The sequence below is a fragment of the Narcine bancroftii genome, chromosome 13 (assembly GCF_036971445.1).
Source record: "Narcine bancroftii isolate sNarBan1 chromosome 13, sNarBan1.hap1, whole genome shotgun sequence".
Lineage (NCBI taxonomy): Eukaryota > Metazoa > Chordata > Chondrichthyes > Torpediniformes > Narcinidae > Narcine > Narcine bancroftii.
In genome coordinates, this window is record NC_091481.1 from 59,644,397 (window position 1) to 59,668,048 (window position 23,652).

The 23,652-nt window shown below is 46.9% G+C and overlaps 1 protein-coding gene across 1 annotated transcript in view; it reads right to left on the bottom strand.

The window, feature by feature from the left end:
• Nucleotides 1-3,812: 3,812 nt before the first annotated feature.
• The window catches only part of LOC138748644 (glutamate receptor ionotropic, NMDA 2B-like), a 29,705-nt gene continuing 9,865 nt past the window's right edge, over nucleotides 3,813-23,652 (bottom strand). Inside the window, exons 5-7 of the mRNA XM_069909181.1 lie at nucleotides 21,419-21,606; nucleotides 16,632-16,870; nucleotides 3,813-5,967 (exon numbers count right to left, since the gene is read on the bottom strand). Of these exons, the coding sequence (XP_069765282.1) occupies nucleotides 4,231-5,967; nucleotides 16,632-16,870; nucleotides 21,419-21,606 (2,164 nt within the window). The 3' untranslated portion in view covers nucleotides 3,813-4,230. The remainder of the gene's footprint in view (nucleotides 5,968-16,631; nucleotides 16,871-21,418; nucleotides 21,607-23,652) is intronic.

Genomic DNA, 23,652 nt, shown 5'->3' on the forward strand with positions numbered 1-23,652 from the left:
TTCTTCTGTTTTTGAATGTTTATATTAAGACAGCACCTTCCCATCCATCATAGCCCTTACTTCCTGATCCCCCCTCTAAAATCCATGTCACCCCATTTATTTTTGATTGAGACCCCACCCCCCCACTCACATACCACCTTAAGTAATCCCTTACTCACCCTAGAGCACCCAGGGCATAGGATGCCATAAATGCTCTGTGATTAATTAGGGATTACTTAAGGTGGTATGTGAGTGGGAAAAAGAAAGGTTGAGAACCGCTGGTCTAGTATTGAACCTTATGTGCAAAGCAATCCAAGCCAGTGTGCTCAGCTTTCTGGGAACATCGCGCAGAGGTTTTGGCATCGGGCAATGGTGTTTAAAGTCCAACCCTTGTGATGACAAAATCATCGTTCCGCAGCGCAGGGAGTTCCTCTGGTGGCTGACAGTGTGGCAGAAGCTCAAGACAAAAGTTGACCTAACGTGATGGAATCACTGGGGCTGGTCCTTTGGAGAAACAGAGCTTTTAATAAAAAGGATCATAGCGGCATCTGGGTGGTTTCATTTTAATTGCAGAGACTTCTGTAAACCTTATGATTGACATTTTTTTGAAAGCAACATTTTAAAATAACGTTGTCTCGTTAAATCGTGGAATATGCTAGCAACTCGTATTGCCCAGTGCAAATTTACAGGAAGCCTTTTAACAACCTTCCAGGTGGCTTTCGCTCCACTTCTAATGTTCAAATTCAAAAGAGTGCACCATCACCAACACGATTAATCCTGATTCCTCGTCAATGTTTCTCCTACTTCAAAAACTGAGAAAAAAACACGATCTGCAAGTCTTGGAAATCTTCTGCTGGTCGAAAGTCAAACGTTTTCCAAGTTTTGCTCCATCCGCTTGTATGTTTGTTCACCACGACTCAAAAAAAAGGAAACTATCTCCACTCTGCTTTCCAGCCATTTTTCTGTACCAAAATCATGAAAAAAGGACATCAGCAAGAAAATCCCATGATGAAATCTCCAAAAGAAACAGCCAAATGCAATCTTCCGCCAGTGCTGTGCAGCAGTCAGACGAATCTTTTCGAAGACATCTCACTGTAGACGCTGATGAATTGACGGGCTTGAATCTGTGGGTGGCCAGAGTGCAAAGCAACTTGCCTGTTCTCCACCACTATCCAATCTGAACAGCAGTCAGCCCAGCTTATAGAAAGGCAGGGAAGTGCACAACAGCAAAGAAGAGGAAGCAAACATAAGGTCTATTGTATCTGTGAAAGAACATTGAAGAAGCTTTCCTATTTCCCTGGGCTTTATGATCACAAAATTCAACGCGAACCATGGATCCTCGCCACTGGTTTGCTCAATGAGCTCACTTGGCCAACGAGGCACTCGGAGGACACTAGCAGCCCTGGATTCAGCGTTTGGACTGTGGGACCCCTACCTCACTCACTCCAGGATCTACAAGGGACTGAGAATACCCAGTCAGCTGGCATTGTTTCCTTCACTGAACACCTTTTCTCAATGATGTTCAATGCCCTTCCTAAAACAAACTGAAACCTCTTCCAACCACAGTTGCATAAATGCTGCCCTTTCGACAGTAACACTGGACAATAAAAATTTTGCTTCCTGAATGCTTCGAGGTACATTTTATGGATGTGGGAAGAGCCGATCCTGAAAATCACCTTAAAAGTCTTCCTATCGTGTACCATTTATTAGATACAATCTATTCTTGTGATTTCCTGTCATATTTTAAGTCTACTTCAAGCATGAAGTGCAACGTGTCATTGAATTTTCTGCATTCGCACTTGGACGTCTTCCCTGCCGCCACGGTGAAAGATTTCACCAGGACATTGTGACCTTGGGAAAGCCGTATCAGGGCCACTGGAATCCATCAAAGCCAGCCGTCTATTGTTGGGCACTGACATGAGGGGCATCAGATGCTGAGTACAAATGGAAATCAGCAGTAAAACATTTTTAGGTCAGTTGAACGAACGCAACGTGCCAGCGTCATTAAGCGATTAAACAGGGCAAATTCAATAAAAGCTAATTGAATGTTTCTCCAGCTTCCGACGTGATACAGAAAATGTGACCAGATCTTTGTGTTCAGCTTGAAGTTGTCTATTACAATCACCATGTTCTTATCAGGAAGCAAACCTTTTGGAAAAAAAAAATTGTTGTCCAGAGTTACCAGAAGTCACTCAAGCCAATAACATTGCAGCAATCAATGCATCAAAATCTCTCAACATCACCACAACCGTTCCAATGTAAAACTTTGTTCTATTGGTTAATCTTTCAGCCAAACGCTCTTGACAAGCCAATGCCCATAATCACTGGGCTTACCCATAATATCTCCAGTTCACCTATTGGTTACGGGATCACCGTGAAACTTGTAAGTTTAACAGATGCCTTTCGTCAGATGCAAGTTGCTTGCGCTCTGATCGGATCTGCTGTCAACTGGGGAGGCGAAGGCAGGAAAGGGACTCTCTCAGGTCTGAATAATGTGTTGGTTGCCCGAAGACTCAGATCGGGAGCAAGGACTATCTTGCAAAGTGCAAACACCTGGTCAGTTAATCAGAAACCTTAACCGAGGTTGACATTCAACCAGATCTTTTGACATCATTGGTAGACACGTAAGTTCCTTTGAAACTTGGATTCAAGCTGCATCATTCATGTGAAATACAGATTTTAAAAAAAATGGCTAGCATGAGTTAGTGCCAGCTTATGGCTAGGAAAGAGCCTATCAGCATGGCCAGAGATTCCCCCGTTCGCAGTCCGCAAACACTAATCCTTACCAGAAGGACTAAGGGTCTGTCTCATTTGTTCCCACAGATCCCAGAGGACCTTGTAATCCACAGAAAGATGGAGGGGGGGTGGGGAGGGAAGAGACCAGGCAGGTCAAAGTTCACCCCCATTGCTATAATTTGTTCAATGCCCTAAAATCGTGCATTACACTCAGAGGTGTGCTACGGTTGGCAGTACCACAACACTCTCTAACCAAGGAGAGAACATGCCTCAGCTGATGGCGCCTGTCACACAGTTTTGGTGTTTTACTGGAGGATGGGGGGCAAGGATATTCCCGTAGTTTCTCCCACGGGTTATTGAGCATCACTGAAATGCCATCACACTGCTAATTCCTGATCAGAAATACGAGACTGTAGTGCAATATCATGTTTCATTTCATTGCAATGAAATTTCTTATCATGAGGCACTAATGTGGTGAAATGATCTTCTAGACCCATGGAATGGAAAGGAGTCATTGCCATGCTGATCGTAAGCTACCAGTACTCCTTCACGGAAAGACCAGCAAATATAAAGCAATAAGTTAATTGTATGTCATTTGATGAGAATTATTTCATTGGGCAATAACAGTGTCACTTACCACAATGTTTTCTCACGTGCTACCAGGAAGGGTCTGCACCTGGGAGCAAGGATTTATCCTTATCTATCGGTCGGATTATGACTGAAATCATAACTAAATCTTGTAGCATAAATACCTGCATCTCATGATCACCCAGCTCAGACAATCCACCGCAAGGCTGCTGGGACTTGAGGACCAGCAGTTGCTTACCAACGTAACCTCGCTGTCGCTGTGACGTCAAACTCACCGTGACGTCACCCTCACCGTGGGCGCCAATGATTGTTATCGAGTCCCCCCGATGTCGCGACGCTCCGTCCGTGGGCCGTGCGCGAATGTGAGCGCGCGACACACTCTCGTGGTCAACGGACACGGCGGTGATTCACACGCGTGCACACCCACACGCGCGCGCGCACCCACACCCACGCGCGAACGCACACATCGGCACGCATACACACCAACGTTCCAAGATTTATCACCGCAACCCATCTCCACTTCTGCAAGGAAGACTGCAGCTGAGGGTCTCAAAGGCTGATTACCAGGCATTCGGAATGAAGCCATATAGGGTCTTCAGTGGTGAATGTGGGGTAAAACAGGTTTTAAACTGTACAGTACCGACACTGATATGAATATGTACTCTATTAATAATCATTACCCTACACAAAAATGCATCACCCGATGTAACGATACAATTGACATGCAGTTAGAATTTTGCCATATTGTACTGGACCAGACTTAACGTTCATCATGGATTCCATTTCACTGCCATAATGACATTGCTGATAAAACAAAGACCATTGATGTTCTGGATGAAGATCAAAAACTTAAAAAGTAGAAAAGAGCAGGCTGATCTGGAACTCCAGCGTGTGTTTCAGAGCAGGAGACCCTAAGCAGCCCAAACCTCAGACATCCGACTCAATGCTGGACAATTTCTCATACACGTGTCCATTGCTGGAGCCGTTGAAGGGCCTGGCAGTCTTATTGTTAGCCATGCACACTGCTGTCTGACCGCCCAGGCACATGTCCTTGGTGAACCGGGTGCCCAGCGCCGACGAGGTCGGCACCCGGCCTTTGGAGGAGGCCGGGTGCTTGAAATGCGACTTGGTGCCATGCAGGAGGCACTGGTCGTCACCGAAGGTGGGGATGAAGGGGTTCTGGGTGACACGGTCGGGGTAAAGGGACTTGCTGAGCGGGTAGCGGCTGAGGCTGCGTTGCTCATGCGCCGGGGCCTTGCTGCTGAAGGCTGCCTCCAGCGGCGCCTCGAACAGGTGGGCGTAGGGGTTGCCCTCGGGGAAGCGGTCCTTCTCCTTGAGGCTGACGCTGCGGGGCGTCACGGCCACGCTTTCCTCCTTCTGCAACTCCACGAAGGTGTCGTACGAGTGCTGTCGCCTCAACTTGCTGCGGCCACGCCTCGCAGACTTGGCCAGGTCGCTGGGGCTCTGGTACTTGGACAGGCCAGAGCTGCCGCAGTGCTCGGCCTCCTGCAGCGAGTTGTCCTCGCTGATGTCATACAGCGTGGCCGCCTTCTTGCAGGCCTCGCACCAGTGGCAGGAACCCCTGCCCGCGCCCTGCCCGCCGTAGTTATGCAGCTTGGCCGGGCAGTTGCGACAGTAGGCTTCGGCCTGCTGCCCGGCCCAATCGGCCTTGTCCCACAGGCTGCCCTGAGACTGGCTAGGCCCAGGCCCGAACTCGGCCATGTGAAGGTGGTGCGGCCTGGCTAGGCGTGCCACCTCGTGCTTGCCAAACTCGTCACCTCCCCCGCCATGGCCCTGGTACAACTCGGTCAGGTCGACGTGCTGCCAGCGGGCCTGGCTGTCCTTGGCACAACGGAACTGGTCGTGGTACAAGTCGCGGAGCTTGTCCTTGTTGAAGAAGCGTCCCTTCCGGTCTGCCGTGTGTGCCCGGCGCCGGTAGGCCAGCTCGATCTCGTCGTATTCCTTGCGTGACTTGGCGGACGCCGGCCTCTTCTTCAGACTGTCCTTGTACTGCTTGCGCCGTTTGGTATTGCCGATGTTGCCATAGGTCACGGTATGGGTGGAAATGTCCGAGACATCGGAGCGGATCAGGTCGTCGTGGGCATAGCGGTCGTTCTTGAACAGGTACTTGTGGTTCTCGTAGCTGTCGCTGAGGTGGCCCTGCGCATGTTTCAGGGGCAGACCGATCTCGAAGGGCTTCCTGGGCAGGGTGCGGCCCTGAGTGCCGAACATAGCGTTGTCACACTCATACGGGATGTCCAGGGAGCTGGTGCTGGCGATGCTGTGCGGCCGGTGGTGGTGGTAATGGTCCTGGTAAATGCTGTTGGTGTCCTTGGCGTGCAGGTTGCCAAACGTCCTCTCGACCTCGCTGATATAGTCGCTGAAGAGGTTGTCGTCGGGCTGGTAGGACTTGCAGTCCGAGTGGGCAAAACTCCTCCGGTGCTCTGACACGTCGAAGATGGACGGGTCGTGCCCGATGAAGTCCAGCGCGCTCTGGGGCGAGCCAAAATGGGTGCCGTTGACCCCTGTCAGGTTGGCCATGCTCTTAGCCGTTCTCAGCAGCCGCATGATGTTGGAGTGAGTGTCGTTCACCGTGGCAGTGGGCGAGTCCATGCATGACTGCTTGTCCTCGATGGGAACTCCATGAATGCAGCTGTATATCCCCTGAAAAAGAGCACCAAGACAAAGACAAGATCAGGACAAGACTGCGCAGATGGCCGCCTTCAAAGAAATCAACCTGCAATGTTTAATTCAATTTTTAATTTAGACATACAGCATAGTAACAGGCCCTTTCGGCCCAAGAGCGCAGGCTTCCCAGTTACACCCAAATGACCTGCAACCCCGGTACGACTTTTGGAGCGGCTGGAGGTAAATCCACGCAGACACAGGGAGAACGTAATATCTCCTGACAGATGGCAGCGGGGCGTTGTAGCAACGCTGTGCTAACTTTAAAAAAATATTATTTAATGTCACAACAATTCAAAGCTACATACATATATAATAACATTTTTCATTTTCTCCCCATCCCTCCTCCTTCTCCTCCCCCCAAAATTAAACCCAAAAAAGGGAAAAGAAAGTATCATCTAATTTTTGACTCAATGAATCATATTATATATAATATTATATTCGATATTATACCATCCCTTTAAGAGTAGCACTGCGCTCACTACAACACTCACTAGGCCGCCCGAAAGATCAGGCCATTGCTTTGAGCCAATACTATGCTCCAGGCACCCATTCCCTGTCAGTACCTTTCTCCATCTTCCCCTTAAAGGTTTTCCTTGCACATATCCTGGTACACTCAGAGTAATGAAAGTTCACTCATGGGTTTATTTAAACTTTAATATCTGGCCCCTGGTTTTCAATATTCTCAACATATAGAACTGTAGCCCAGAAATGGGCTCTTCAGCCCATCTAGTCTGTGCCAAACTATTATTCTGCCCAGTCCCAATGACCTGCACCCAGCTCATATCTCTATATTCCATGTACCCATCCATTTTTCTCTAAGCTGTTGAAACCAAGCCCGCATTCACCATTTCAGCTGGCAGCTCGTTCCCCGCTCCCACCACTCTCTGCGCAAAGAAGTTCCCCCTAATGTTCCCTTTAAACATTTTACCTTTCAACCTTAACCTATGCCCTCTAGTTCTTGTATCACCTAACCTCAGTGGAACGTTGTCTATGGCCCTCATAATTTTTCGTACACGACATAAAACCTACCTATCCTGAAGTTGATCTAGATTATAAGCCAGCAGAGATTACAAGGGCTGAATGGCCTTTCATTTCATGACTTCCTCATAATTTCTAAAACAAGGCCAGTTCACGATTTTAGATTTCCTAGTTCAGCCCCTGCCCCTTTCCCTCACTGACGTGTCTGTCCATTGTCTCATGCGAGACTGAGACAACCTGCGAATTGAAGTAAAATAATTTCCTTTTCTGACTGGGCACTCCCCAACTGGATGGCATTAACATGGACTTCTGAGGTTTCTGTTACCCCCACCCCCCAACTCTTCTTCCTCTGTCGCCTTTCCCCCAGATTGTACTCTCTCTTTCTCTTGTCTCTCTCTCTCTCTCTCTCTCTCTGTGGTGATATGACCATAGGCCGACTGCAGGGGGCGATCTCTGTAACTGCAGAAAGACCACCTAAGGAGCTGACTCCATCTGGCCGGTTGACAATAAGGCGACCTGAATATAGACCTGAGCCGGCCCCTCCTGAGCCACTCACACAGGGACCCACCAAGGCATGAACATTTACTGGAATAAAGCCTGTTGTACAGTCTTTTCTGAGTTTGTGCTTGCTGCTACCTCAGTGCACCTCTCTCTCTTTCTCTCTCAATCCCCCTCTCTCTCTTTCTCCTCCTCTTCCCTTTTCCCTCTGTTTCCTTTCACAGAGCCAAAATCAATTCTCACCTCTCCTCTCATCATTGTCCCAATTAACACCCTTCGCCAGTTGATCTGGATTTGTCCCCCTCCCATCCTTCAGTCTTTATTCTGACACCTTCATGTTTTTTGCTTGTATCTTGTAGGGTCAGCGTAGCAGTCAGCACAACGCCTTTACAGCACCAGCGATCGGGACCAGACCACGTTCGAATCCCATGCTGTCTGTAGGGCATACGTACATTCTGTATGGGTTTTCTCCGGGGTGGGGGGTTCCGGGATTGTAGGTTAATGGGTATAAATTGGGCGGCACAGATTCATGGGCTCAAATGGCCTGTTACCATGCTGTATGCATGTCTAAAGGGCTCAGGCCTGAAATGTCGGTAATATATCTTTATCTCCTATGGACGCTGAGAGACCTGCTGAGTTCCTCCAGCGTTTACCGTGTATTTTAATCACAATTTTCAATTACCCCTCAGCTTTCTCATTTCTAGAGGGGACAAACATTTGTCTTGCTAGTTTCAACCAGTGCTTGAAGCTTCATCAGCTCCTGCTGAGTAAAAACTCAGCCAATCTTTCAGTGTCCATAAAAGACAAAGATATATCTCTGATTTTTCAGGCCTGGGACCTTCTTCAAGGAATAAGCAGAAATGTGAGAACTTTTCATGAGTGTGCAAAAGGAGTTAGGGAAGGGAGAGATAGAGCTGGGGGAAGGTGACGAGGGAAAAAGTGAAGAGGGGGGAGGTAAGGTGAGGGGGGGAGGGACTCTGCAGCTCAGTGCGTCGGGTGTAAATTTACTTGGCATTGGTTTCATGACTCCAAAGGAAATAGGCCAATGTCAATTTTTCTCAAGCAAAATATTTCAGTAACAATTGGGTCTAGAGAAGGGGGTCTCCAAACATTTTAGACCATTCAGGGACTACGTGGTCTCTCATTGACCCCCAGGCATGGAATCCTGACAGGGGTTGGGGGGGGGGAAGCTGAGTAGGGTGGCCAGACATCCAGTTTTAGGCCAGACAATCCAGCTTGTTCTCTGTCACGTTAATATGTCCTCCATTTAGGCCCTACACCCCCAAATGGAGGGCAAATTAAGGGCAGAAACGGCACTTACCTGCTGAACGCAATGCCCCGGGGTCCACAGGCTGTGCATGGCCGGCTGGCGCGATGGGGGGGGGGGAAGCATGATGGCAGCGCACGAAGGTTCATGGCAGGAAAGCCTCCCCCATTCCATGTGTTGGACAGTTGGGGGGCATGGAAGTGCTATTTTAAATCGTGCCCCCCGGAATTATCAACCCCCTTTCGACCCCTTAGATGGCTCCATTGACCCCTGGGGGTCGATATTGACCACTGTGGAGGCCTCTAGTCTAGAGCAGTGATTCTCAACCTTCCCTTCCCTTCCCACCGTAAGCAATCCCTTACTAATCACAGAGCATCCGCGGCGTAGGGATTACTTAAAGAGGAATGTGAGAGGAAAGAGAAGGTTTGAAAACCACTGCTCTATAACATCCTGACCACTTAGAAAAGATGGGATGACAGGGCGTTGATTGATTGGGAAGAAAAGACGGTGAGCAGGGAGAAAAAAGAGTAGATTCTCTTGTCCAATGTGCTCGGTGAAATAATTATCTGATGCAGATTCGCCAAGCAACTGCATTTCACCATAAATATTGAAGGGCGAGAGAACTGTATTTCCAGATCCGCGAATTTTGGGAGCAATGACAAGTTAGAGTAATGCAGAAAGCCATTCTGCCCAACAGGTCTATTCCAGCTTCTAGCAGACCAACCCCGTCAGTGCCAATCCTCCTCTCATTGTTTTCCGGTGGGCCCCTGAAGTGGACTCTTTCTCACATGACTCCTTTGTCATTTCCCTTCACCGCATGGTAGTTCACAGTGGCCTGCGAGACTGCATATGGTCACGGGGAGAAGGTGTAGGTTCCGCACTGACACCACCTGAGGTCAGGAGTGAACCTGGAGGCTTCGGAGCTGGGAGCTGGCAGTCCAAGCCGCCCTATCACCACGACTCTCGAGTGGGACTGGAATGTTACAGGGGGAAATAAGTGGAAGAGGAGAGTGGCAAAATGAACTCTGCATGGAAGGGGGTGAGAGACATATTTGGAGACATTAACCAAAGGATCCTCACCACCCAGCACCCGGTTCTGTTCTCGCTGGTGCCATTGGGAGAGAGGTACAGGTGCCACAAGACTTGCACCCCCAGGTTCAGCAACAGCTGCTATCCCTCCACCATCAGACTCCTCAACGGCAAACTCGATCAGGATCTCATTAAAGGACTCTTACTGGGGCAATTTAATGATTTCTCTCTGTATTGCAGAGTCAGTTCTTTACATTATCTGTTTACAGTTCTTATTTACAGCACCAAAGCAGGCCAGTTCTGCCCGACTAGTCCATGCCGAACATCATCTCCCACCTAGTCCCCAGAGTGCATGGATGCAAGGGGGGCACCGGGACACAACTATTAAAGGATAAAATTAAAGAGCTGGATTTGCAACGTGATGATCTGAGGCTTACTAGGGAAAGGCAGGAAGTTATTGACATGATTTTCAAGCAGGTGGTTAACCCCAGACTGGGGGAGTCAGGTAAGTGGACTACTGTCAAAGGTGGGAGGAAGGTTGCTCAGTCAGCAGAGAGCGCTCCAGTGGCTACTCGTCTTAGCAACATATATATTGTATTGGATGATGTTTCCTATCGAAAGGACAGCAAGTTAGGTAGAGGAGGTGGAGTGGCTCTGTTGGTGAAGAATGAAATTCAGGCGATGGAAAGGAAATACATTGAATCAGGTGGAGTAGAGTCTGTTTGGATAGAGTTGAGTAATTGCAAAGGCAAAAGATGACCAGTCTGAGATTGGATCAAGAGAGCCAGCGGTGCAGAATGCAAGGAAGAGGGACAAGGTGGTCATTGGGGACTCCATCATCAGGGGAACCGACAGAAGGTTCTGCGCACCCAACAAGTATTCCCGCATGGTATGTTGCCTTCCAGGAGCCAAAGTGCGGGATATCTCAGATGGGGTTCATGGTATTCTGAGAGGAACGTGTGAACATCCGGACGTCCTGGTACACGTGGGTACCAATGACATTGACAAATTAAGAGAAGAGATCTTGAAGAGGGAGTACCGTGAGCTAGGACAGAGATTAAAAAAAGCAGGACCTCCAAGGTCATAATCTCAGGATTGCTACCGATGCTGCGTGAGGGAAAGGGCAAAAATGAAAAAATTCAGAAAATTAAATGTATGGCTGGAGGATTGGTGCAGGGTGCAAGGTTTTGGGTTCAAGGATCATTGGGATCTGTTCTGGGGGAGACATGACCTCTACAGGAAGGATGAGTTGCACCTAAATCCAAAAGGGGCAAATATATTTGCAACAAGGTTTAATAATGCTGTTGGATATGTTTTAAACTGAATTGGTAGGGGGAGGGGAACCAGACTGATAGGGAAATGGATAGGAAGGAGAACATAGGGGTAGTTCCAATAGTTGGTGAAATCTCAAATCTGGAGGGAGCAAAGAGGGATAGGAGTGTTTCAGAGAGGGTGTCAGGTAGAAAATTGGAGAGAGCAGGGTGGTACAGTTTCAAGGTTTTGTATATGAATGCACGGAGTATAAGGAATAAAATGGATGAGCTTGAGACGCAAATGGACATTGGAGGATATGATGTTATAGGAGTAACGGAGACATGGCTGCAGGAGGGACAGGATTGGGGAATTAATGTTCCAGGATATACGTCCTATCGAAAAGACAGCAAGTTAGGTAGAGGAGGTGGAGTGGCTCTGTTGGTGAAGAATGAAATTCAGGTGATGGAAAGGAAATACATTGAATCAGGTGGAGTAGAGTCTGTTTGGATAGAGTTGAGTAATTGCAAAGGCAAAAGAACCATAATGGAGGTCATATACAGACCTCTGAACAGTGGCTCAGATGTGGGAATCAGTATAAATAAAGAATTGAAAATGGCTTGTCAGAGTGGGAGTGATACAGTAGTTATGGGTGACTTCAACTTGCAAGTGGACTGGGAAAATCAAGTAGATGTGGGAATGCTAGAGAATGAGTTTATTGAATGTCTCCAAGATACATTCCTGGAGCAGCTTGTGATGGAACCTACCAGGGGGGAGTTGATTCTGGACTTGATACTGTGCAACGACATGGAGTTAATAAGGGACCTTGAGGTAGGGGTGCCATTAGATTATTGTGACCATAGTATGATAACTTTTATTCTGCAAATGGAAAGGGAGAAGAGAAGGAAGTCAGAAACCTTAGTGCTACAGCTAAATAAGGGTGACTATACAGCTATGAGGGAGGAGCTAGCCAAAATAAAGTTGAAGGACATTCTAGCTGAAAGGACAACTGGGAAAAAATGGCAGGTATTTCTAGACATTTTTCACAGGATTCAGAATATATTCATTCCAAGGAGGAGGAAAGGCTCTACGAAGAGCAAATGTCAGCTGTGGTTGACAAAGGAAATCAAGAGCAGTATCAGATCTAAAAGATGGCAATGCAGAGTGGGAGGTTAGAGGATTGGTAGGCCTTTAAAAACCAACAGAGAGAAACTAAGAAAGTCATTCAGGAGGGGAAAATGAATTACGAGGGCAAATTGGCAAGTAATATAAAATGGGATAGCAAAAGCTTCTTCAGATATGTTAAATGGAAGAAATTGGTTAGAGCCAAAGTTGGGCCCTTGAAAACGGGGACATGGAGATGGATGAGGAATTTAACAATTACTTTGCACCTGCAGGGGGACTTGGACAGATTAGGGGAGTTGGAGGAAAAATGGCAGATGAAGTTTAATGTGATCAAATGCGAGGTTGTCCATTTTGGAGGCAGAAACAAGAGAGCAGAGTATTATTTAAATGGAGTTAAGCTGGGGAGTGGGGTAATGCAAAGGGATCTGGGTGTACTTGTTCACCAGTCATTGAAAACTAGCATGCAGGTTCAGCAAGCGGTGAAGAAGGCGAACGGTATGTTGGCTTTCATAAAGAGGGGATTGGAGTATAGGAGTAGAGAAGCCCTCCTGCAGATGTACAGGGCCCTGGTGAGACCTCACCTGGAGTATTGTGTCCAGTTCTGGTCCCCATATTTAAGAAGGGACATACTAGTTATAGAGGGAGTGCAGTGCAGATTTACAAGCTTAGTTCCCGGGATGGCAGGATTTTCATACGTGGATGAGTTAGAAAGACTTGGATTATGTGCGATGGAGTTTAGAAGGATGAGGGGAGAAATGATTGAGGTATTTAGGATTATCAAAGGGATTGACAGAGCACATGTTCGCAATGATGGGAGAGACGAGGACTAGAGGGCATAGTTTAAGAATATAGGGAAGGCCATTGAAGACAGAAATGAGGAGAAATCTTTTTACCCAGAGAGCTGCGGATCTGTGGAATGCATTGCCACAGAGGGCAGTGGGGGTGGATTCATTGGATAGATTTAAGAGAGAGTTGAATAAGGCTCTTGGGGACAGGGAAGTTAAGGGTTACAGGGATAAGACTGGGATTGGTTATTGAAAGAGAAAGATCAGCCATGATCCGAAAGGCCAGTTGGCCTACTCCAGCACCTAATGTCTATTGTCTATTGACCCTCCACACCTCTCCCATCCATATACCTATCCAACCTTTCCTTGAATATTAACCAATCTTGCTACTACCACCACTGCTGGAAGTTCATTCCACACATCCACCATCCTCTGTGTGAAGAAATTCCCCCTTTTACTCTCAATCCATGCCCTCTTGTTTGAATCTCCCCCACTCTCAGTGGAAAAAGCCTGTCCACATTGACTCTATCTTGCCCTCTTATAATTTTGAATACCTCTATCAAATCACCCCTCAATCTTTTACACTCCAGGAAATAAAGTCCCAGTTTGCTCAACTGTTCCGTAACTCAAACCCTGAAGCCCCAGCAACATTTTCGTAAATCTCCTATGCATGACCAATAAGTGGTAATTCAGCCTTGCCTGCAGGAAGTAGAATCTCAGGGTCGTATGTGATGTTGTGTATGTACTCTGACAATAAATCTGAAATCTGAATCTGATACCAAAACGACAAATCTTGAAGAGCATGTCCATAGAATCCCTTAAGGCTGTCGGACAAATAAGCTGATTACAAGGCTTTGCAGGACTGTTGCCTTGATTGGCCAAGGCACGATGGAATGGTACAATGCTGTAGTTTGGCTGCAGTCGATCAAAGGGGCTAGGTCTCACTGGAGTCTAGAAGAATAAGGGAGGAGGGGGTAGAATCTCACAGAAACCAATCAAGCTCTGAAAGGATGGGATAGAGCAGATGTGGAGAGGATGTTTCCTATGGTTGGGGGAGTCCGATACCAGAGGGAATAGGATAAGGCTGCAACATATCCACTCAGAACAAAGACATGGAGGAATTTCTTTACCCAAAGGGTGGTGAATGTGGGGAATTTGTTGCCGCGGTTGGCTGTGGAGGACATCATTGAGGATATTTAAGACAGATAAGTTTTCGATGAAGAAGGAAATCAAGGGTTATAGGAAGAAAGCAGGAGAATGAGGCTGGAAAGCCTTGATGTAGAAACATATAATTTAATAATATTGCAGTGGCTTGCCCAGGCAACAGGCAAACTGGCTCACGGAGTCACGGGCAAGTCAGCGGCAGATCTGACAGTGAGAGCTCTGGGTGTGGGGCAAACCCACAGCCTGGTGGCTGACATCATAAAGGTCTCAGGAGTAGCAAGCGTCACCGGGTTCCCAGGGATTTTAGCACGCGCGAGAGTCCCATTAAAGTCAGCTCGCTGCCTGCCTAGTGCGGCTACAATATATACAGGGGGGAGGCCAGACTGGAAGGGCCAAATTTTCCTCCATTGTCTTATAGCCCTTATGGTCTCTAGTGCGTTTTGAACATCTGACTCCAATTGGCTGAATGGCCTGCCTTTTTGCCCTTAATTCTATGGTAGTTTTCCAGCTCATAGACCATCAATAACATAGCAGGTTTGCACCACTGTCCCACTGTGAATACTTATTTTTTTAAATTTCTTTGTTCTCTTCCTTTTATATTTATTATCTGGGGTTTCTCTTCTTATTTCTTAATTAAACTTTAATTGCTGTTGGTGTGTTTTGAGCCCCTGGGATGATTTTCACTGCATCTGCATGGTGTCCTCAATAAACTCTTCATTCAGTCAACTCTACTGGGCCATCAGCCTTGATGAGATGAGAGCTTGTTGCCACGTACACAAGTACAATGCATGGATGCACTTAAATTCTTGTTCACTGCAGCTACACAGGAACTTCAGATAGATGGAGAAGCAAATAAACAATAAATAAACAGACAAATGTTAATTAAATCAGGGACGGTGCAGTCAGCGAAGCAGTGAGCGCAATGCTATTACAGTGCCAGCAACCTGGGTTCGAATCCCGCGCCATCTGTAAAGAGTATGTACATTCTCCCCATGTCTACGTGGGTTTCCCCAGGGGCTCCAGTTTCCTCCCACCCTTTGAAACGTAACCGGTGGTGGGGGGGGGGGGGTTGTAGGTCAATTGGGTGTAATTGGGCGGCCCGAGCTCGTGGGGCAAAAGGGCCCATTACCGTTCTGTATGAATGAATTTAAAATTTAAATAGGAATTCATATTCGAGAAGGATTAAAGATAACAAGCATAAAAAAGGTAAATATCCACAGTTGGTGCCAAGAAATATATTTCAATATTTCAGAACTCTTAAGATATGATCAGCAAGTAATGTTGTTGGATGAATTTCCAGGTGAGTTTCTTGATTGTTTCAAGAGGTAAGAGAACGATGAACGAAAATCCCCCAAATTATCACAACTTTGAATGGCCAGGGGAAGTCAAGGAGGGCAGACTATTCTGTCCTCCAGCAATTCCTTTTTAAAAAAAATGTAAACATACAGCATGGTAACACAGGCCATTTTGGCCCACAAGTCTGCGCCACCCAATTTACACCCCTGGTATGTTTCGAACAGTGGGAGGAAACCGGAGCCCCTGGGGAAAACCCACGCAGACATGGGGAGACCGTACCAACTCCTTACAGACAGCGCGGGATTCGTCTGTAATTTTGTCTCTTTAATAAAAGTTTGGGTGAAATAATGATTTATATTGTACCTCACAAAACACAAGTTCTAAACTGATTCTCAGGCACTAAAGAACCTTTGAAGGACAGTTACTGCTCAAAGATTTGTGCATAGCAGGCCAATTTGGCGCACATCACGGTCCCACTCATGATTAGATCATCTGTGGAAAATGGGCTCCTCTTTGGGTCGTTGATCCCAGCCAGAATTGGCTGACTCAGCATGTATCAGGAATTTCTTGCCAGGTCGATTGTCCCACTTTGAGACCAGATGACACAATTCAATCCTTCACCACCAGAGGGAGTCATGTTCAACTATTTCCCCACACGCGAAGATCTGAAGCATCTTCACTACGCCCTCTTCGAAGAGATGTGCCAGGAATCAAGAACTGATTCTCAACGATTTGCCTTCCCACTGGAATTGCAGCTGCGACCAATCCATTCATGCAGATAAATCCACCAATCCTACCCATCAGATTGTTCTAAAGAGTTCATTCCAGGACTGTGTGTGGGGGTGGACAACAGACTCAAGGTTGCTAATCGAAGGCAGCGGGTTTAAACTGGTGGGACCTCCACCCTCCCTACTGTGAGTCAGGAAGAAAGCATCCACTTCTGGTCACCTCATTGCAGGAAACGGGGTAGATATTTTGGAGAGATTTAAGATGAGTGGAGGGAAGTTGAGGGAGATGTCAGAGGAAAAACGTTTTTACTCAGAGAGTGGTGGGTGCCTGAATGCTGGAGGTGGTGGTGGAAGTCCAAACGACGCATGGATTTAAGAAAAACAGAGGGTTATGGGTGTGAAGTCGGGGAATAAGGGCCTGTACTGTGATGCAATGTTGGTGCCTCCAGACTTTCCAGTACCATGCTGTGCTCGTGGCAGGAGGGCAAGGAGGGCAAGGAGGGAACGCTGTGGCCTTACCCTGCTCACGGAGAACACAAGGCCTGGCTTGCCGGTGCAGTTGCCGATGAAGCAGTGACGCAGCTGCCAGTAGAAGAGGTGCTCACAGATGAAGGTGAGGAGGCTGAGAGTCATTGCCGCGCCCAACATGTAGAACACGCCCGCCATGTTGTCAACATCCAGCTGGCTGCTCATCACCTCATTCTTCTCGTTGTGGCAGATTCCGGTCAACCAGAGAGCTTCCAGCTCCTCCATGTCTCCTGGGAGGGCGGGAGAGAAAGAAAACAGCCGGTTACTCAGATTGTGGCTGCAGAGAAAATGAGAGACCGTTAACGAGACAGGCAAATCAAAAGGTCAGTGTCTAAACCACTGTTACGTTATAATTGGCTGCTGCTGACGGGGCGCACTTCCCAGCACCAATCCTACCCATAGCCATTTGCATGCTCCCCATTGATCAGTCAATGAGGTTGATGGCTGTTCAATAAAAGCCCATCAAGTTTCAGAACTTTATTGTTTTGTGACTGTTAATGGCGCAACAGTCAGCAAATCTATGTAATCAAATTGGGCCATGGGGATGGAGAAGACACCTGGCTGTACAAGTGAAAGGATAGAGCCTCAGATTGAGGGGAAGGAAAGAATGTATGATGGAATGTGACACTGGCCGTATCATGGGCACTCCAATACCCCAAAGCCTAAAGGTAGTGGACACAGACAAAACCCTTCCCACCATCGAGAGCTTCTACTGAGAACGTGGCTGTCCTTAATGAATCTCTGATTGAGTTTGACATTGAAGAGTCTGATGGTGGAGGGGAAGAAGCTGTTCCTGAACCTGGTGGTGTGAGTCTTGTGGCACCGATACCTCTTTCCTGATGGCAGCAGCGAGAACAGAGCGTGTGCTGGGTGGTGTGGATCCTTGATAATTGCTGCTGCTCTCCAACGGCAGCGTTCCCTGTCGATGCTCTCAACAGTGGGGACGGCTTTGCCCGTAATGTCCTGGGCTCTGTCCACTACCTTTTGGAGGGCTTTATGCTCAGGGGTTTTGGTGTCCCCATAGCGGACTGTGGTGCAGCCGGTCAGCACACTTTCCCACCGTGCCTCTGTAGACTTTTGTCAGGGTTTCTGGTGTCATTGCAAACCTCTGCAAACTCCTAGAGGAGCTGGCGTTGAACGTGATGTCATGTGGATTCTGACAATAAATCTGAACTTAACTATTTGAGAGGCTAGCTGTGCGATGGCTGAAAAATAGTAATGTCTGGGGATGGGGGAGGGTGGCATAGATTTACGAAGGAGACCATTTGGCCAGCTCTTTGAAACGTCTACCCAATTAGGCCTTCTCCTCAGCTCTTGCCCACAGATGAACAATGCAATTTATTAGCTGGGTGCCAAAGTGGAATGAATTTAATTGTTTATTGTCTTGTGTACCAAGGTGTCGTGAAAATCATTGAAACGGTCCAAACAAGTCAAACTCCCACTTAAGTCCAAAATTAAAACAAGGAGAAGAATGTAATGTTGCAATAAGTTAAAAGGTGGAGGGTTTCGACCAATGGCTTTCAAACTCACATTCTACCTTAAGTAATCCCTAGGTCATTGATGCTCTGTGATTAGTAAGGGATTGCTTAAGGTGGGATGTGGGTGGGAAGGGAAGTTTGAGAATCACTGCTCTAGACCCAATTGTAACTGAAATATTTTGCTTGAGAAAAATTGTCATTGATCCATTTCCTTTGGAGTCATGAAACCTTGCACATAACAAGTCAATGAGGGACGATTAAAACAGTGGTTTCCAAACCTTTTTTTACCACCCACATCCCACCTTAAGCAATCTCTTACTAATCACAGAGCACCTCTGGCATAGGGACTACTTAAAGTGGGATGTGGATGGAAAGAAATGGTTTGAAAACCACTGATTTACACTAATTACTACATTAAGCACTTTTTTTTAATTTAGGGCAGCACGGTTAGCGTAGAGCAGTGGTTCTCAACTTTTTTCTTTCCACACATCCCACCTTAAGCAATCCTTTACTAATCACAGATTGTAGGGATTGCTTACGGTGGATTGTGAGTTTAAGAGGGCATTTTGAAAACCACTAGCCGTTGGAGAGCAGCAGCAATCATCAAGGATCCATTCCACCCACTGAGGACAAAGATAGCAAGAAGAGGGCAGTGAAACAGTGCAGGGGCATCATCTCTTGCTGATGAGGGGTCCATTCAAGAGAATGATAACAGCATGAAAGAAACTTTGATTGCAGAGGTTTGCATTTTCAATCTTCTGCCTGATGGGAGGAGGGAGAAGAGAATGAACCCGGGCTGGGATGGGGTTTTTTGTATGCTGGTAGCTTTCCCGAGGCAGAGTTGATACTCCTTGCATTCCAGATGTCGATTACACTACACCATAGGTCATTCAGCCCTCGATGTTGTGCCGACCCATATATTCATTAAAAAAAAAGGTACTAAACCCTCCCTACCCCACATGGTCATTGCCCCTCATCATCTTGTACACCTCTACCAGGTCACCCCTCATCGCCCAAGGAGAAAAGACCAAGTTCACTCAACCTATCCTCTTAAAGAATACCCTCCCATCCAAGCCACATCTTTGTAAATCTTCTCTTCCCTCTCTCCATAGCATTCACAACCTCCCAGGAATGAGGTGACCAGACTGAATATTCCAAGCAGGGTCTAATCATGCTGCAATATTACCTCACTGCTCTTGAACTCGATCCTCCGGTTAATGAAGGCCAGCGCACCACCTCTTATTTCAACAACACCATCCACCTGTGCAGCAGCCTTGAGCGTCCTACAAGATCTCTCAGTTCGTCCACACAAAATTCATTTTCACTTTGCACCAAGAGCAGGATGGTTAACCTCAGAGGCATCCGATGCGAGTTATTAATTCTCTACATTTACTTTGCTGGCATCACTAACTCTCTTTCCAGATGGGTGCATGTGGTTCAGGTCGGATCCTCGGGAGGGAGACTGCCAGCTTTGGAATTATTAGAAAATGGGCTTCAGTGGTCAAGCAATGACTGGTGGCATGCCCGCATATAAGTGAAATCAAGACCATATTTAAATATCAAACCATTAACCACAAAAGAGACTAAATTTAGCCTTCTTTCGAGTTGATGTCACTTAGTGTCGTACTACTAATTAAAATGGAGTTTCTTTCCTGAGAATACAAAGTAATTATATTGAGGAGCAGACTCAGGAGGCTGGAGGGGTGGCTCGGTGCCGACAGAAACCATTTGTTCCATTTTCATTCCAACGGTTCCTCACTCTCCCACCATTTCATTCAATTTTTAATTAAATGAGTCTCTTCCAATGCTCCTTCTGGGAGTCTTTATTTCCTAATGTGTTAAGGCCATCCTAGATGCAGAAGTAAAATGAGTTTTAATTGATTTGAATCATTGTCCTTGTTTTAAATATTGGATGGCGGTATAAATAAGGAGTTATTTCACCCATCTGGCCTTTGTAGCCCATTGGATGAGCTTCCTAATTTGTCCTCTCCCTTTGCCATTTAGCATTTTAGGAGCTATCACTTTTGTCTTTCATTTGGCAGATGAAGGCATCTCCATTCTTGAGGATCCTCTCGCAATGGGTCAAGCTCCAAATTGGTCAACTTAAGGTGGTTCGATACTTGTGGGTCAGGAGACTGTACCATAAATAATAAGTGCTGGAGGGACTCGGCCGGTTTTGCAGAGTCCAAGGGAGGTAAAGATATATCGCCGTCGTCTCGGTCCTGCAGCCTTCTTCAAGGCATGAGGCAAGTAAAAGGGTGGGAGGAGGAAAGAAAGGGCAGAGGGAGGATTACAGACCAACAGACAAAAGATGCTAATTGGTCATGGATAGGAGGTCAAGGTGAGAATTGATTGGGCGGTGGGGGGGGGGGATTGGCTCTGTGAATGCAGAGCTGGGTAAGAGGAGAGGCAGGGAAAAGGGAAGAGAGACAGAGAGACAGAGGTAGAGGAAAGGAGACATAGGGATGGATAGGGCAAGGAAGGCGGCTCACGGGAGAAGTCAATGTTCGCCATTCGGTTGGAGGGTGCCCAGATGGAGGAGGAGGTGTTGTTCTTCTAATTCATGGGTGGTCTCAGTCTGGCAGTGCACGAGAGCATATCGGCAAGGGAATGGGACAGGGAATTGAAATGGGTGGCCACTGGGAGATCCCCACGATTATGGCAGACAGTCAAGGTGCTCAATGAAGCAATCTCCCAGTTTCTCCAATGTAGAGGAGACCACAACAGGTGCACTGGATGCAGTAGATGACCCCTGCAGACTCGCAAGTGAAGTGTTGCTTCAGTTGGAAGGACTGTTTGAGGGAGGAGGTGTGGGCTCAACTGAAGCACCTCCTGTGGTCATAGGGGTAGGTGCCAAGGAGGCGATGATAGTTGGGGAGGAAGGAGTGGATGAGGAAGGTGGAGAGGGGAGGCGAAGGGATGACCCATCTGCAGGTGGGACTATGGAGTAGGTGGCAGAGGGTAATGTGTTGGACTGGTGGGGTGGTAGGTAAGGACAAAGGGAATCCTGTCCTTGTTAATGTTGGGGGGGTGGTGGCGGAGGGGACCAGGGAAGATGTGCGAGGTAGTGGAGGCTATGCGGGTGAGAGCAAGTTGATAGTGGACAGGCCCACTAATGTGTTTGCTATTGATAGTGAGGTTTTAATTACATCACACCTATTTCACACTCATCCCACCAATACTAACACCTGAGCAGCCAGTTTATTGCAGGGTGGTGTTACCTTGGGGCGGGGAATGTGAGCCAAGGACCTCCCTACACCTCGGATCTGCAGCTACGCAGAAAGTAACAAACTCCCTCACCGTCACCAAAAAGCTGCAGAATAGCGAGATCCACTGCGCGCTTCCAGCCGCTGTTCTTCTGGATGGCGATTCCGTAGCCGGTGGTGGCGAAAACCTTACCACTGCCGATGGTTACCAGCTTGCAGCCTTCATCCCTCCCGGCCATGTAATTCAACACAGCAGCATCGTAAATGAAAGCATCCAACTTCCTGCAAAGGCAAGTGGAGGCCATCAAATTTCAGGAGGTCACAACCTCATAACGCAATGTTCGCCCTCAGTAGAGGATTATAGTCTCAGAAAAACTCCAATTGATTTGTCACTGCACAATAAGTAAAATATAAAAACTGCAGATGCAGGAATCTGTGAGCAAATATGGTACAAATGTGGGGCAGAATAGTGGAAACGTACACACCAAAAGGCTCAAAGGCAGTTTCTTCCCTGGAGTTATCAGGCTCTTGAATGGACCCCACAACATTTGCTTGGTGCTTACTGACCTCTCTTGTCATTTCAATCCTGTATTCTGTAAAATGTGCTCTCAACACAGCCAGAACCATTTCAACACAGTCCCTTTGGCCTCCTGGTCTGTGCCAAACTATTCTTCTGTCTAGTTTCACTGACCTGCACCCATTCCATATCCTTCTGTTCCCCCCACCCCACCCAAATTTATCTTAAATGCTAAAATTGAACCCGCATTCACCATTTCAGCTGGGAGCTCATTCTATGCTCCCACTACTCTCTGTGTGAAGAAATTCCCCCTAATGTTGTATGAATGTTAGAGCTAACCTGTTAGTTAGCTCACGAATGAACCTTTCTCACTGAGCTTGGTATAATGCGACAAACAAACTTAAATAAACAAGTGAACCATTCCTTGGACAGGGAGACCACAACTCTATAAAACTGCAGGAAGATCTCTGCTCTCCAACTCAAATTAGTTTGCAGTAGAGACAATGTATAACAAGGGTTCTTAGAATTCTCTGAATACAAAAGATTTTCCATCTTTCATCATTTGAAATGTATTTAGATTTCTCTATTTCCCATAAAAGTGAATGAGCTCATATTTTCCCCAGTGCCATTTCTTCACCCCTCTACTTCTCCGGGGAAAATATCTCCCTGAAACCTCTTGGCATTCTCCCCACAGTCAGCGCTGCCACCTAATTTTGGAATTTCAGACACCTGGCTTCTTCATTCTATTACCGATTATAGACAATGTACCCCAAGACACCCCCCCACAACACTGAACCTCGCGACATCCCAGTATCAGAGTTTTCCAACTCAAAAATGTCTCGTTTATTCCTATATAATTTTCCGTCCATTAACTGATCTACGTCGGTGTGTTAACACACACACCATTTTTGTTTAATAACTTCGCGCGTGACACCTTCTCAAAGGATTCTTGAAAATACCGAAGATACTGCATCCAATAGTTTCTGTCGTCTACTCCAGAATAAAATTTATTATAAGCTGATATCAACAGGGAAGCCAGTTGTCCGAGAATGAATGATTACTCTTGTGGGTTTTACCTGACTTTTCTCACTCTCTCTATTTTAATGAATAAATATTTCCTGTGAAACATTTTGCACTTGGTACTACATACATGACCATTATTCCAGCAGAGAGTAATTTGAGGTACTTTGATCCTGACTATGTTACATACGGTAAATATGTGTGTAACAGGTGAGTTTTATGGACCAAACTTTAGTGTAAAATCCATGGGGTTGACTTTTGCAATCGTACTACTTTTGACCTGCGTCGTTCGAGGCGTCAGGAGTTCTGATGGGTGGGCAGCTGGGGCTTAGGTGAAAGTCCGCATTTAGGACATCGGGAGTTATGATGGGCGGGCAGGTGACTGGGACTGGATGGTAAGTCTGTGATCAGAGAGTCGAGAGCTCGGATTGTCGGGCAGCTGGGGCCAAAAATAGAGGGGGGGAGGGTTTGACTTGTGCATGGTGTCGACTATTACATGTCTATACGGTAAGCTGTATGCAATTCTCTTTATACTTCATAAGTGTAGTTGTAAGTTCCTCCCCTGGAGTTCATGGGATGGTCTCTATATTAGAAAATAACCATAAGTTACTCAGCTTCATCTCAGAAGACCACAGCCAGTGTAAACCTGTTCTGACGTATTTGTAAAAGCTTCATTTTGTCCTTTCTACAGTTTCCATTATTTATTCTGATGGTTATAGTCTCAGAAAAACTCCGATTGATTTGTCAAATATGATTTCTCTTCCATAAATCCATGTTGAATCTGCTAATGT